This window comes from Balaenoptera ricei, chromosome X (genome assembly GCF_028023285.1).
Source record: "Balaenoptera ricei isolate mBalRic1 chromosome X, mBalRic1.hap2, whole genome shotgun sequence".
Lineage (NCBI taxonomy): Eukaryota > Metazoa > Chordata > Mammalia > Artiodactyla > Balaenopteridae > Balaenoptera > Balaenoptera ricei.
The window spans coordinates 15,921,468-15,934,137 of NC_082660.1; the positions used below are offsets into that span (position 1 = coordinate 15,921,468).

The window sequence follows — 12,670 nt, forward strand, 5'->3', positions numbered from 1 at the left end:
CCAAGAGGACTCAGAGCCAATCCTGTTGGCCTCACCTATTCCCACCACCATTCCCCTGACCCCGGCCTCTGAGCGGGAGCAGCTCTCTTCCTCCCGAGGATGACTCACTACATTTCTTGCTTGCTTGCTTTCTCCATTGTGCCTTTTTTAGCTTCAGAAAAAGAAATGTGTCAAATTTAAAACTCAGCACAGCGCAGCTATTTAAAGTGCAGAGGAAGCAGCCTTTGAATGGCTTGCAGAATGTGAAGCCTTTAGAGACTAGAAGGCCTCAGCCACCCCATTCTTCCTCGTGCTTTCTAAGGCCCGGCTTGAAAGGCAGCTGGGCACTTGGGGATGGCAGAGAAGAGGTCTGATGTCCCCTGGGTTGGGGACGGGGAGAAACTTCTGCAGGGGCAGGGACAGCAGGAGACTGCAAGCCTGGGCGGAGCCCTGGGGACCACGTGCAGCCACTGTTCCCTTTGCGGCCCCTCGCTCTGCACAGAATTTGCAGCCCTGGCACAGGAAGTGTGGCAGGCGGTGGCCGGCCGATGGCTGGGTGCACGCATGTGTATGTTTGCTTGAAAATGGTCTAAGGACCACACGGGGTTTTAGGCCTGAGAGGGAGAGGAAGGTTGAGGAAGGGAACAGGAATAGTTTTCCTCTGTCATTCAGTCATTCGATCACCTCCATTTTCCAGCTCCAGGAGGAGCTTGTCTGCTTCTCCAGCGGGGTGGAAGGAAGTTAAATCACCCTGGGCACTTGCCCCTTTCGTCTCACCCTCCCAGAGACACAAGTCTCTCCAAACCTGCCGTGAAATGAACCCTTCTCTCCTCTGCCCCTGCTTCCCTGTGGAGCAAATCTCTGGAAGGGTTGGCATTCCTCTGTCCCAAACCCCCCAGTGATTTGGGTCAAAAGCTAAGGTCTACACTCCTCCCCTTGATGGCACCAGTCTGCACCCTCTGGCCTCCTTCCTGTTCCAAAGACATGTTAGGTGCATTCCTGCCTCGGGGCCTTTGCACTGGTTGTTCCCTCGATCTGGCACATTTTTTCCCCTTAGTTTCCCCTAAGTTCAGGCCCTCACTTCTTCCAGGTCTCTGATCAAATCCTGCCTTATCAGGGGTCTTGTCTACTCATCCCATATGACAGTCCCCGCTGCCCCCAGGCCTCTCTGCCCTCTTTGTCTGCTTTCATCTTGTCCAGCCTCTTGTCATCCCCTGACACATTATGCATCTAATTGCTCATTCGTTTATCATCTGGGCCAGGAGAGGAAGGAGGACTTGGGGGTTGGCTTCTCAGCCCCCTTGGCCGAGTTACATGGAGACAGGGAGATGGGCTTGGCCTCGTGCCCTCCCCTGCACCCCACCACCCACCCCCTCCCCCGCGCCGGGTTCAGACAGCTATAGGCCGAGGTCCAGTACATTCTTGAGAAGCTCTTGCCCCGTCACCCAGAACGTTTTGCAGGTGGGTATCTTACTCATCCTTGACCTGCTTGCGGAGGGAGGCCCATCGCACCCAGGGGAGGGTTTGGGGCTGCCCTCTCTTCTTCTTCCTGTGTCGTCATCGTTGAGAAAACAGGGCGGTCCTGGTGGAGGGCTGGTGGGTTTACTCTGCAGATTCTCCACTGGCCCCGTGCTCAGAGTGAACCCTTTGCTCTGGGCTCTTGACTTGACCCCCTCGCCCTGTTGACCTGCTTATTTTGTCTCTTGCCTTTACTAGGCGTGCGCTGCCGGTCCCAGCCTGCCGAGCACAGCGCCAGCCGCATAAGTGTGTGCTGACGGCACAAAAGCCATCTCTGGTCTCAGGGGACCTGGGGACACAAACGTGTGTGTGTGTGTGTGATCGCTGTAGCACACGTCAGCTCGCTGCTTTAGGGGGTGAAAAGCCCACAGACCCTTCTGGAGACTCGCGCTGCAAGGTCAGCTCAGGCTCCAGTGCTCTGCACCGCCGGGGCCGCCAAGCCCGGCTTCATCTCCGGCACCGAGAGCCGCCTCGGCGCCTGCTGGGCCGTTTTTCACTCCAGATGGAGCTCTGTGGTTAATGAGGGGGAGAGCACTTCGGCGGAGCTGCCACGGAGGGCGGGGAGCGCCAGAGGCCGACTCGCCTCCGCGGCTGGGCTCTCTGGAGCTCAGGAGACAGTGGCTCGGATGCTTGCGAGAATTCAGGGGTGGAACCTCGGTGACAGCTGGGGGAATTTATTCACACTGTCAGGACACAGGCTTACACTTCGAATCAGTTCCAACTCTTTATTTTTAAATCCCCCAGCTGGCTAAAGACTTAGAAGGAAAGATGAGACAGTCATTTGCGTCTTGTCCCAGATGGGCTGTCACTCAGAGGGCCCGGGAACAGGCTACCAGGGCTGGGCTGGTATGCCGGGAGCTTTGCAACGGCTCCTTGGAGGCTGAGTGGCAGGAGGTGGCCTGCCGCACAGGCCGGGTAGCAGCAGCGACCCAGCCCCTGCGGCTTAGAAACATTTCTACAGGCAGAGAGAAGCTGTGATTGGTCCAGCCTGAGCCCAGAGGGGGCACTGGCCGCCTGCTGCGCACACCCTCTTCACTCCCGCTGACCAAGCCTCGCCAAAGGGCAGACCCCAGGAGAGCACATGTCCTGCTTCTCTGGACACAGGAATACAAGCCAAGGGTCCTGGCTGTAGTGGACGCTTAGTTTTAGATGCTCAGCATCGGAACGCCCTTCCTGGGTCTGGGGGGGTGGTCCCCCATGTTATGAAGCCGGCCCCACCTCCACCTGAGGAGGAGGAAGTCTCAGATACTGGCTTTTCCAACCTCCCTCTCAGCCGACAACCCCGCCCCAGCTGATGGAACACACCTGCCAGAGTCTGACTTGACAGCTAGTGACTGTATGAAACCTACTCTGTTGACAGGTGGCAGCCTCTATATTTAAAATAGTTTCTGAAAGAGAGGAGGCGGTGGTCCTAGTGACATTGGTCAGCGTTGGGGGCATCTGTGGTGTAAGCTCCAGGGTGTGAGCCCGGTGACCTGGGGCCTTGTTCTTGGCTGGGGAGTCACCAAGTCTGGTGATCATGTGACTTATCCTATATCCTTTAAGAAACGTGTTTCCTACCCAGCTAGAGTTGCTGTCTGTAATTTGCAACTAAAAACTCTGACAGACACAGTGGTGAAAGGTGACACAGAGGCCATGAGAGAATACAGCCAGTGACTATGAATTCTCCTTGGCAAGTCTATCCTGGGTTTGTATCTGGAAAGGTCTTTCTAAAAGGAAAAATGGAAGACGTAACCATTGCCCCGCACCCATTTCAGAAGCAGCTTGGGGCCACACCCTTAGCCCACCAGCTGGAGGCGTCTGGCGGCCACCCCGCTGAGGGACAGGTCAAAGACGCTCAGGATTGAGGGCCGACGCGTGGCTGTCCTGGTGGAGCAGTGCTGGGAACGCTTCCATGGGACGCTGGACAACGTGCCTCCTTAGAGGTCTTCTCAAACGAGACGGGCGTTTCTTCATCCCCGCCGTGCTGGTCCGTATTCTGTGGGCCGAGTGACGCCTGGGTAATACTGTAATAGGCCCCCAGTAAGTGCCTTCTTGAGCAATTCATTTTTCAGAATAGCTGACACGCTGCAACAAGACGGAGGGAGGAGTCATGTGACTTCAGAGTTCACTGGTTCCCATGATTCCAGTCCTTCTAAGAAGGCATTTTTGCCAAAATTGCACATATGTTCCTTAAAAACATACACAGTTGTTTTCTGATGGAATTTTTCCCTCTCCCAAACTATCAAACGCTGTGTGCATTAGGTTTGAGAACAGTCTCTCTTGCGGTTTCAGGTGGTCTTGTTCCTCAGAGAATTCTCTTGGTAACTTAAGGATACGGCTTCTCCTAAATGGCTTTGAGGGAACAAGGGGACACTGGGCTCTAAGAAGGTGGCAGCGTGGCTTTACCTTCCCCTCACAAGCAGAGTTATCAGTGGCCAAGTCCGGGAGAACAGAAGGCATTCTGGGAACATGCGAAGTGCAGAGCTGTACAGAACAGATGGCAGGGACTTCAAAAGCATAAGAGTCACCTTGAAAGATAATGGTGCCAAGGGAGGGGGTGGGAGGCTTTTGTACCTTTTGACAACAAGGAAGCAGGGAAGACAAAAGCGATTTGCCAGACTCCCGCGCAAGTCAACAGAACTGAGAGATGCTCTGCTGTAATTTACATCAAGGGAGGCCGAGCCAACCTGTCTTCTTGTCCAGAAATAAATGGCATCAATCAACTGACAAACTTGTTTCTCTTGCCTCCTGATCTTCTGGTCTTTTTTCTTTCCTTTTTTACATAAGGAGCATTTACATCCTCTCTATCCAGGCAGCTATTGCGTAACGATCTCTCCTTTTATTCGCCGCACCTCAGGAGAGTTGCAGACGCTCTGACCTCCGGACTGACGTCCACTGGGGAGATGCGGGTTTGACCAGACAGCCTCCCGGCTCCCCCAGCCCAGCCTGGGTTGCTACTGGGCATATCTGGCTTCCTGTGACTGGAATTCAAGTTGATTAGTTTTGTTACTTCTTAGCTGCAGAAAAGGGTTTACCAAGAAATAAAATGAAAATGCTCTGTGGCCCGGCACCCTCTTAAACAGAGCTCTCTTATTTCTGCACATCTGCAATACAGTCATCATCAGTATTTTAACCCCAAGGCCCTGCAGAATCCAGAACTGCTTTCTATGACATTCAAGTTCTTCTTTTTTCCTATAAAATTTATGTATTCATTTATTTATTTATTAATTTATTTTTGGCTCTGTTGGGTCTTCGTTGCTGCCCAGCCCCAAGGTGCCAGGGGCTCCTGGTGTGGAAACCTGGGCCCATCCGCAGAGGCCAGGATGGTGGCAGGACAGGCCTCTCCCATCCCCCTCGAACATCTGTTCCTTTTCTTGGTGGTGTGGGCCTCAGCTGCTTGTGAAAGGGATCAAGCTTCAGAAGCCTGTTCTTCTTTGAAGCTGACAGCTTGATGCCTGTGGAAATGTGGTACTATTTCAGGATTTCATTTGAAAGAGGTTTCAAAAGAGTGAATCGAAGGCTCAGTTGAATTGCTTATTATGGCTCTTGTCCTGGCCGCCCGCGTCTCGGTTGGTGAGCCCAAACACAGCATCCGCGGCTTTGCGCGTCATCCACAGGCAGGTGATCGTTCTAAATTAGCACCTGGCTCATTCTGGCGGGCTGTAACTCTTCTCGAGCCTTTGCCCAAGAAGCAACCGGGCCTTTAGCGGCTTGTACCTTTCTTACATTATCTGTGTTTGAAATGATCCACCAGGGAGTCTGTCTGGTGAATGACATGAGTCTTGTTTATGTCAAGCATGTCTTAAAGACACCAGAAATAAAGGCCATGAAAATGCGACTATGAAACGTGGGTGGCTGTGACCCCCCCCTGGACCCGCCGAGGAACATGAGAGCAAACAGGCTTCCAAGGGAAGACGGGGCACAAACAGGAAGGCTCTGGGCACTGCGGGGGGCTCAGGGGGCACGGCGCCAGGCCACCCACACCGTCTCTGGGGTCTGCCATGCTGATGGCAGGGCTCTGGGCCGGCCCTACTTTCCCAGCCCGGCCCTCGTCCAGCTCTGTCACGCCCCCCCGCCACGCTAAAGCCTGGTCATCTGTTCACATTGGCTTTCCTGCGCAGGCTGAGGGCCCTGAGCGCTGAATCACAGACAGAGCGTCCCACACGTGCCGATGAATGACAGAAGGAACCATCTAGTAATCTGAGGAGAAAGGTTTGACATACCGACAGTAATAGGAAGGGGGGGGGGGACGCGGGAGTCCACTGGAGCAGAAATTGAAAGAGAGTTTGGGCACTTTTCTTTACGTAACTACTCTGTACCTCAGCAAGGAAAACATTATGGTTTCAAACAAATATGAAGCCAAGGCATCGATGTCCTGTGTAAACAGTGCCTGTGCACCACCGAGCGGGTGAGCCAAGACTCGTGTTCCAGACTCTCTCCCCCAGGGGCAACTACAAAGTGTTTGGCTTGGACTGAAGCAAGGCTCTTTAGCAGGAACCCTCCCTGCCTTTCCTCTGCTTCAAGAACACTGGTCAGTGCCGCATCTTGACTCTGAGGGGCACCGGGCACCTTGCTGTCCTCTCAAAGCAGCCTGAGCATCGGCTTTCTCCACCTTCACGCAGACTTCCACGCAAAGATCCAATGGCCAGGTTTCCATTTCAGAGGCAGAGTCATCACCAATCTAAGCCGTCACTCTCAACCAGCCAGAGCGCACCACGAGGCCACCAGGTGACTGTCCTTCAAAGTCCATTATTCACAGAAACGGTTTTCCCTGTTGTGTGTCATGCCCACCCCCCCATCCCCGTAAGACACCTGGAGAGAAACTCCATCCATCAGGACCTTGGCAAAGACTGGCGAGGCCCTGCCCCATCAGGATTTGCCCTCAGTCCTCTGCAATCAAGGCCTCCAGCCACACCCCCACCTGAGAGCCTTAAGGCAAAAGTGCTGCTGTGAGAAGGGCTTGAGGCCCCAGCCTGGCTCTGCCGCAGAGGGAAGCATTGTTTCTGAGCACACCATGCACTTCTGTGGCATCTGGTGCTGCAGACTCATCACGTGGCTCCCCCAGAACACGGGGGGCGTGCCGCTCCCTGCCGGCCGTCACCCCATGAGGGGGGCGGGGGCACAGGCCTTCCAGAGGGACTCCCTGCCTATGCCAGCCCCAAAACAACAGTTGGCCCAGCTATAAGAAGAGCTGGCTTCTCCTCTGCCTTTTTTCTATTTTTTTTTTTCGGTTAGATTCTGGAAGATGATGTGGGATTTTTTCATAAGGCAGGAGAAATCCCTAACTCATGGGTGGCCAAGATAAAATCCTTGAAGACCATGAGCCAAAGTTAAGTGGGAGCAATTTTCTAAATCTTGGTGAAAGAGAATTGTCACGCAAAGGTAGCTATGCCAATAAGACAGACAGCAACAGGCCAAGAAGGAAAGCAAGGCACAAGAAAACCAAACCTCTGCAGAATGAGTTGTTCTATTTGCTAAACATTTTGACCCACAGACAGACTGTACCCTGTTAAGATGTGCCCCTTGTCAAGGTCCGCAGCTGCTGGAAGGATCTTTCCATCTTGAAGATGTGTCACTAGCTCATTGAACCTGTTCGGTAACTCTGTGAAAGCCAATTTAAGCTGCCTTCTCACTTCACTCTGCACTCAAAAGAGACCAATTTCCAATACCTCCTCAGACTCCAGGAGACCAGATGCTGTGACAAACTTTCCAGCAAAATGAATGTAGACGATGATCCCAGGGCGCTCCTCGGGGCGGGCACAGGATTCTGTGGCTTGGACGTATACTGCTTTCAGGTGTGTCACTGCCATCTCCTCCCTGCCAGTGCTTCTGATGGGAAATGCTTTTGTGACAGCACAGGGGATCTTGGGGAACACAAGAAAGTTCCCATGAGAAAGTGACAGACTCAGAGCGCCGAGGCCCTATTGCATCTGGCAGCCTGAACTGGGCAGCAATTCCTGCAAATGAGAAGCCACCGCCTTCGTTAGGTAGGTCATTGTCCCATAAGCCCCGCTGGGAGCACTGTCGTAAAAGAAGTGGCAAATGCCCGTGGCTTGGTCCTTCTCCAGCGTGTCCGTGGCACCGATCGACATCTGCAGCAGGAAAGGGCAGAGGCAACATGTGAGCAGAGCTGGCACTCCTGGCCTAACAGGGGGACAGATGGCCTCTGCTCTGGGCACCGTGTCCCCACCCGCCCGAGTTGGCAGCACATCACTGATTCTAGGATGAGAGGACGGCTTCTTCTAGCTCGACTTTGGTGCAGGCTAAGTGGTTGGTTTACTTGGGGCCAGACATGTCACGAGGCTGGTACTGACTGGCACTAGAACCTATGCTGAAACGGGCCTGTCCATCTCCAAAGGTCTTTAGATCTCCCAGTGGCCACTGTGCCATTTTCAAACCAAATGGTTGACATTTTCCCACCATCTGTGATGACATTATCTTTGTTCGAGAATATTCTTTCCTATTGGTCACAGGATCTCCAGCCTCCACAGAGATAAATGCCAGCCAAGCCGGCTGCACTGCCTCTGTCCCCACCTTGGCTCTGGGCACACCCACCTGGTCCTGCAGGAACAGCTGGTTGGCCATGTGCACGATCTGGTCCACGTGGATGACGCCCCCGATGCTGTTCATCTCCGTGTCCGAGAGCAGCGTCAGCACCATGATGGCCTCCACCAGCAGCTGCCGGTACTCAGGCTGCGGCACTCGGTTCAGCACCGACTCGACGTGGACAGCAAACTTGATCTCCTGTGGGGTCATCTGCCAAAGGGACCAGCAGGGGGTCACGAGTGAACTGAGCACAGACACGGTCCTGTCACCCACGCTGCCCACAGCACCCAGTGGCTCAGCATAAACGCTGCCCACAGGAATCCTCTGGAGCAGGAAGCTGAAAGCTCTGCCCTGGGCGTCAGTCAGCCTTGTCCTAGCATTAGTCACCTATCCCGCTGGAATGTGACTTCCAGGGGCAGGGCGATTTCTTATTTCTCTTTCTTCATTATTCCTTGTGGCGCATAGCATGGTGCCTTGGGTGGTGTAAAAACTAAAAGATCAATTTTTTAAAAGAATGAATGGGGGAAAGAAACCAGGGAAGATGACTGTTCTCAGTGGAGAGGGAGTCAGAGGAGGCTGTCGTGGGTCCAATGAGCATGGCATGCAACTTTGCTCTTCCCTTAATAGAGTTTTCAGAAACAAATCTAAAGATGTCGCTAGTCCAGACATGCTGTGTCTGAGGGGAAAGAGAAAAGGTGATGCTAACAAATGTGGGGGAAAAAAACTCTGCAAAACTTGAGGGTTAAGAGTCTAGAAAGATCCGATCTACAACTGCCCTGTCTGTATGTAACAAGCTTGAAAGAAGGGTGAGTGGTCAGAGTCCAAGAAATAAAGCACTTGGTGAAAACTCACGGCGTTCGGGTTTTTCCCATCCTACCTCTCGCGTCGTCGAGGATGGGAGCACATAACCGTCGATGGACAGACCGTGGCACTGGAGGCAGAAATTTCACATTTCAGTCAGATTCCAGAACGTGATTAAAAACGGCGCACACACACTCAAGTCGCTCTGCCCTGGAAGCCAGCACGAGGACTGGAACACGCCAGACTGTCGGAGTTATTTTTAGAGGGCTTGTTCTCACTGCCCACAGGCTGTGTTTTTCGATGGAACGATTCTAGGGAACCAGCAGGCATCGTTCAGATGTCACCCGAACAACGCCCCAGGGAGCTGCCAGGTCCTCCTCTGTGGGAGCTCCGAGTTTCACTCGGCAACCTGGCCCTGGCGGCTGAGAGGCCCCCTTTGGCACCAGATAAAGGGAGCTGTGCATGTTTCCTGCTGGCGAAGTGATACTTCTATGCCTTTGCAGGCATCTATTTTTGAGATTTCTATAATAAGCACCAATCACAAAAGACTAGAGCACATGCACAGACACGCACACGCACGCCCGTGTATATAAATAACCAGCGCTGGCTCGATACAAAATGCTGCTTTTTCATAATAAAAGCGTCTTGGTATGAAGCCGGTGGAAGCCCGGCCCCAGGAACAGTTCTGGTCTCACCGGCTGCCTCCTGACTCCCTGTGCCCTGGAGACAGCAGCTGCGCCGCCTCCGTCCCCGGTGGGCTGCAGATGCAGCGGCAGCAAACGCTCCTTCCTCCTGACAAGAGGCCTCTTCGGGCCCTGCCCCCACGTGGGGACCGGAGTTCAGCTGTGAGGACAGGGACCCCTCTGACCTCGCCATGCCCAGCTCCACAAGGAAGACCTCACAGGGGACATAACGCAGCCGAACGGGGCTGTGGCTTTGGGAAGGGGCTGCAGGACGGGGTCTTAGGGATGCCTTTTCTCTCCTCGCCTCTTCTACTGTGAAATGAGCTAACAAAAATAGTTTAGGGAAAAACTCGGTCCTGCCTGTGGTTCTTGGTCTGCACAGAAGCTTCTAATGGAGGCAGACAAACCCTGTGGTGGGGACCAGGGAGACACCGGGACGCTCTGAGGCTGATGTGGGAGGGAGACAGGAGGTGGGTGCAGGGACCAAGGGGCGTGGCTCCTGCGGCTGTTCTGGGTCAGCCGGGTTACGGCGTTTCATCCAGAGCTTTCCCTGCCTTCTCTGGTTCTTGCCTACCTTCTGACTTTTCTGCGTTCCTAAAATACGTCAAAGGTGGCCCCCCACAACCTGGGCTGCCACCTTATCTACCTTGTTGGGTTTCCAGCCAGCGTTTCTCAACCAGTGGCAATTTGCCACCCAGGGGACACTCGGCAACGTCTGGGGACATTTTGGTTGTCACACTAGGGGAGGGGGTGCTACCAGCATCTAGTGGGTGGAGACCAGGGATGTCGCTTAACATCCCACAATGCACAGGGCAGCCCCGGAAGTGAGAATTACCCAGCCCCAAATGTCAGCGGTGCCGAGGGGGGAGAAACCCTGCTCTAGGCCGTGAGCGACCTAAGGCTGGGGGTTATGCGCCTGTTCTGCAGCCACCTGCTACCTGTAGGCGCCAGCACGCCTCAGCACCCGTGCCTACGGAATGCAGCACAGCGGCCAAGCTCACCTTCTGAAGGATCTTCCACACCTTCTGGTAGAATCCCACGGGGACCCTGTTGATGGCCCCGTCCAGCCTTCTCCTGCGCAGCCACTGGCCCTGCCGCTCCCCCCAGCCGATGTGATGCCCACCTGAGTCTGACGATGACGTGCCCGTGGGTGAGGATGGGGTGCTGGACCTCTGCAAGACAGAAAAGGCACGGCCTTCAGAAGCCTCATAGCCGGCACCCCACGGCAGTGCTGGTCACCGAGAGGGCGGCTCCGTAAACTAGTCCAACACCACCAGCTGGATTCACTCTTTCCTGCCCCGGGTCGTTTACTAAGCTCCTTCCGTGCACTCTTCCCAGCCCCCAAGAGGTAGTACAGCATCAGAGGCCCCTGACCCAAGGGAGAGGCCGAGCAGGTCAGGGGGTGGGCTCTGGGGGGGGCTGCGAATCCCGACTCCACGCCAGCTGCTCCAGTCTCTAACTCGCCGCGAGCGCCGCTCAGCCTCATCTGAGCAGCGGGGCACAGGTGCGCACCCCGAGTGCAGATGCGGGAAACCCTGGGAGCACGCCCGGCCGTGGGGTCAGCAGGCACTGCTGCTGGAGGGCTTGGGGAGACCTCGGATCTGGAGGAGGGGACTCCCTCGGGCGCCGCAGCCCAGGGAGACCAACGCCACAGTGACCGCTTTCCTCCTGCGGTGCCGCGGAGAGTGGTGGTCACTCCCCTGCGGTGCAGCTGCCACGAGAACACAACACAGCGCAGGGCGAGGCTCTGGAGCCCTGGAAGGAGGGAAGGCTGGAACCCACGTTTGTGGCGCGGCCTCAGAGACTATGGTATTTCCACCTTCCTTTTCAATCGCTTTCTACTTTGCCTGTTCTCAGCATGGCGCTTTACCCTCATTTGGGGCGATGACCACCTCCGAGCCGGGAGCCCTTGCTGAAGCAGGAGGGGTATCACCTCCTTCCCACCTCCTCCCCGAGGCTGGATTTATTCCGGCCTCCGCGAGGGAAGCGCTGGGGCAGGGCCAGCAGTTCTGCCTCGGGAGCCGCAGGCCCGCCCACGACTGCGGAGGCAGCTCTGAGAGGCTCCTGGTGGGGCCTGAGACCAGGCCTGAAAGCGGTTCCCTCAGCGCCGACCTCCCTGCGGCAAAGCTCACACCTGCTTTCTTCCCGTGGATGGAGTCTCACCCCTTGGCCTCTGGGTCGGGGAAGGGATAACCTTCATCCTTACACATTATCTTTGTTCTGGACTATCTATCTGGCACTTCCATTTCTCAGTGTGCCACATCAAATTTAAAGGTTTAAAAATGAAATCCCAATGTTAAGCAGACTAGCAGGGCAGGAGTCTTATTGGAGCGCGCATTGTGACTTCATCGGATCTTATTTTGAAAAGGCTTTTAGGCTGGGTTATTCCATTGGGCTCATTACTGCCATTTAAATACGGCAATGATTAGATACAAATAAAAGTAATTACAGCCACACTCATCAATGACTCAGCTGGTTTTCTGCTCCTAGTTTCGGGAGGAAGATTCAGACTCGCCTCTGCAATTAGAACAGTTCCTAGTCCTCCGTCTCATCTGGGGCCTCAAGCCAAGCGGGGGGCCTTCTGCATACAGAGTGCCAATCAGCACGTGCAGGCAGCGGTTCACCCCCGTGACTCAACAGAAAGGCCCATAACCACTGCCTCGAAAGTTCCAGAAGCTCCTGGGAACTGGTGAGAACAGTGCTCCTCAGTCACACCCCGCCGAGGAGCATAAGCAGAGAGCTCAAGATGGAAAAACAGAGCTCAGTTCCACAAGTTCTCGGCTTGCTTTCTAGCCTCTCCTGGTAATCACAGTCAAGTGGGAACACTTAAACCTGTTCACATCTTCGGGAGTTAGGGAGGTGGTGGGAGCACGAGAAGGGCAACGAGAGGATTCAGACACCATAAACGGGAAGGAGGTGGCGAAGAGGACAATGGCTGGGACACACTGTTTACCAGAGACTTGGAGGAGCGTGCGCTGCCGGCCGGGGCCTGGCTCACAGAAAAGAGCTACAAAACAAAGAGAGTCCACTCAGTCACGTGCAGTGACGCCAAAAGGACGCACGCAGAGAGAAGGAACACACAACAGCCTCAGAAACAGCGGAGGAAGGAAGACGCAGAGGATGCGGGTGGCCGGAAGTTCTCACTCACCCCCCCAGGCAGA

General features: G+C 54.8%; 1 protein-coding gene across 6 annotated transcripts in view; it reads right to left on the minus strand.

Annotated features, from left to right (window-relative positions):
* Positions 1-6,928: 6,928 nt before the first annotated feature.
* The window catches only part of PHKA2 (phosphorylase kinase regulatory subunit alpha 2), an 85,611-nt gene continuing 79,869 nt past the window's right edge, over positions 6,929-12,670 (minus strand). For 4 of the 6 annotated variants that reach the window (XM_059911800.1, XM_059911797.1, XM_059911795.1 and 1 more), the window contains 5 exons: positions 12,463-12,516; positions 10,511-10,681; positions 8,903-8,956; positions 8,035-8,235; positions 6,929-7,571 (listed from right to left, as the gene is read on the minus strand). In XM_059911800.1, coding sequence (XP_059767783.1) covers positions 7,401-7,571; positions 8,035-8,235; positions 8,903-8,956; positions 10,511-10,681; positions 12,463-12,516 — 651 coding nt within the window. In that variant the 3' untranslated portion in view covers positions 6,929-7,400. The remainder of the gene's footprint in view (positions 7,572-8,034; positions 8,236-8,902; positions 8,957-10,510; positions 10,682-12,462; positions 12,517-12,670) is intronic. The other 2 variants (XM_059911798.1, XM_059911799.1) reach the window with 1 other exon arrangement.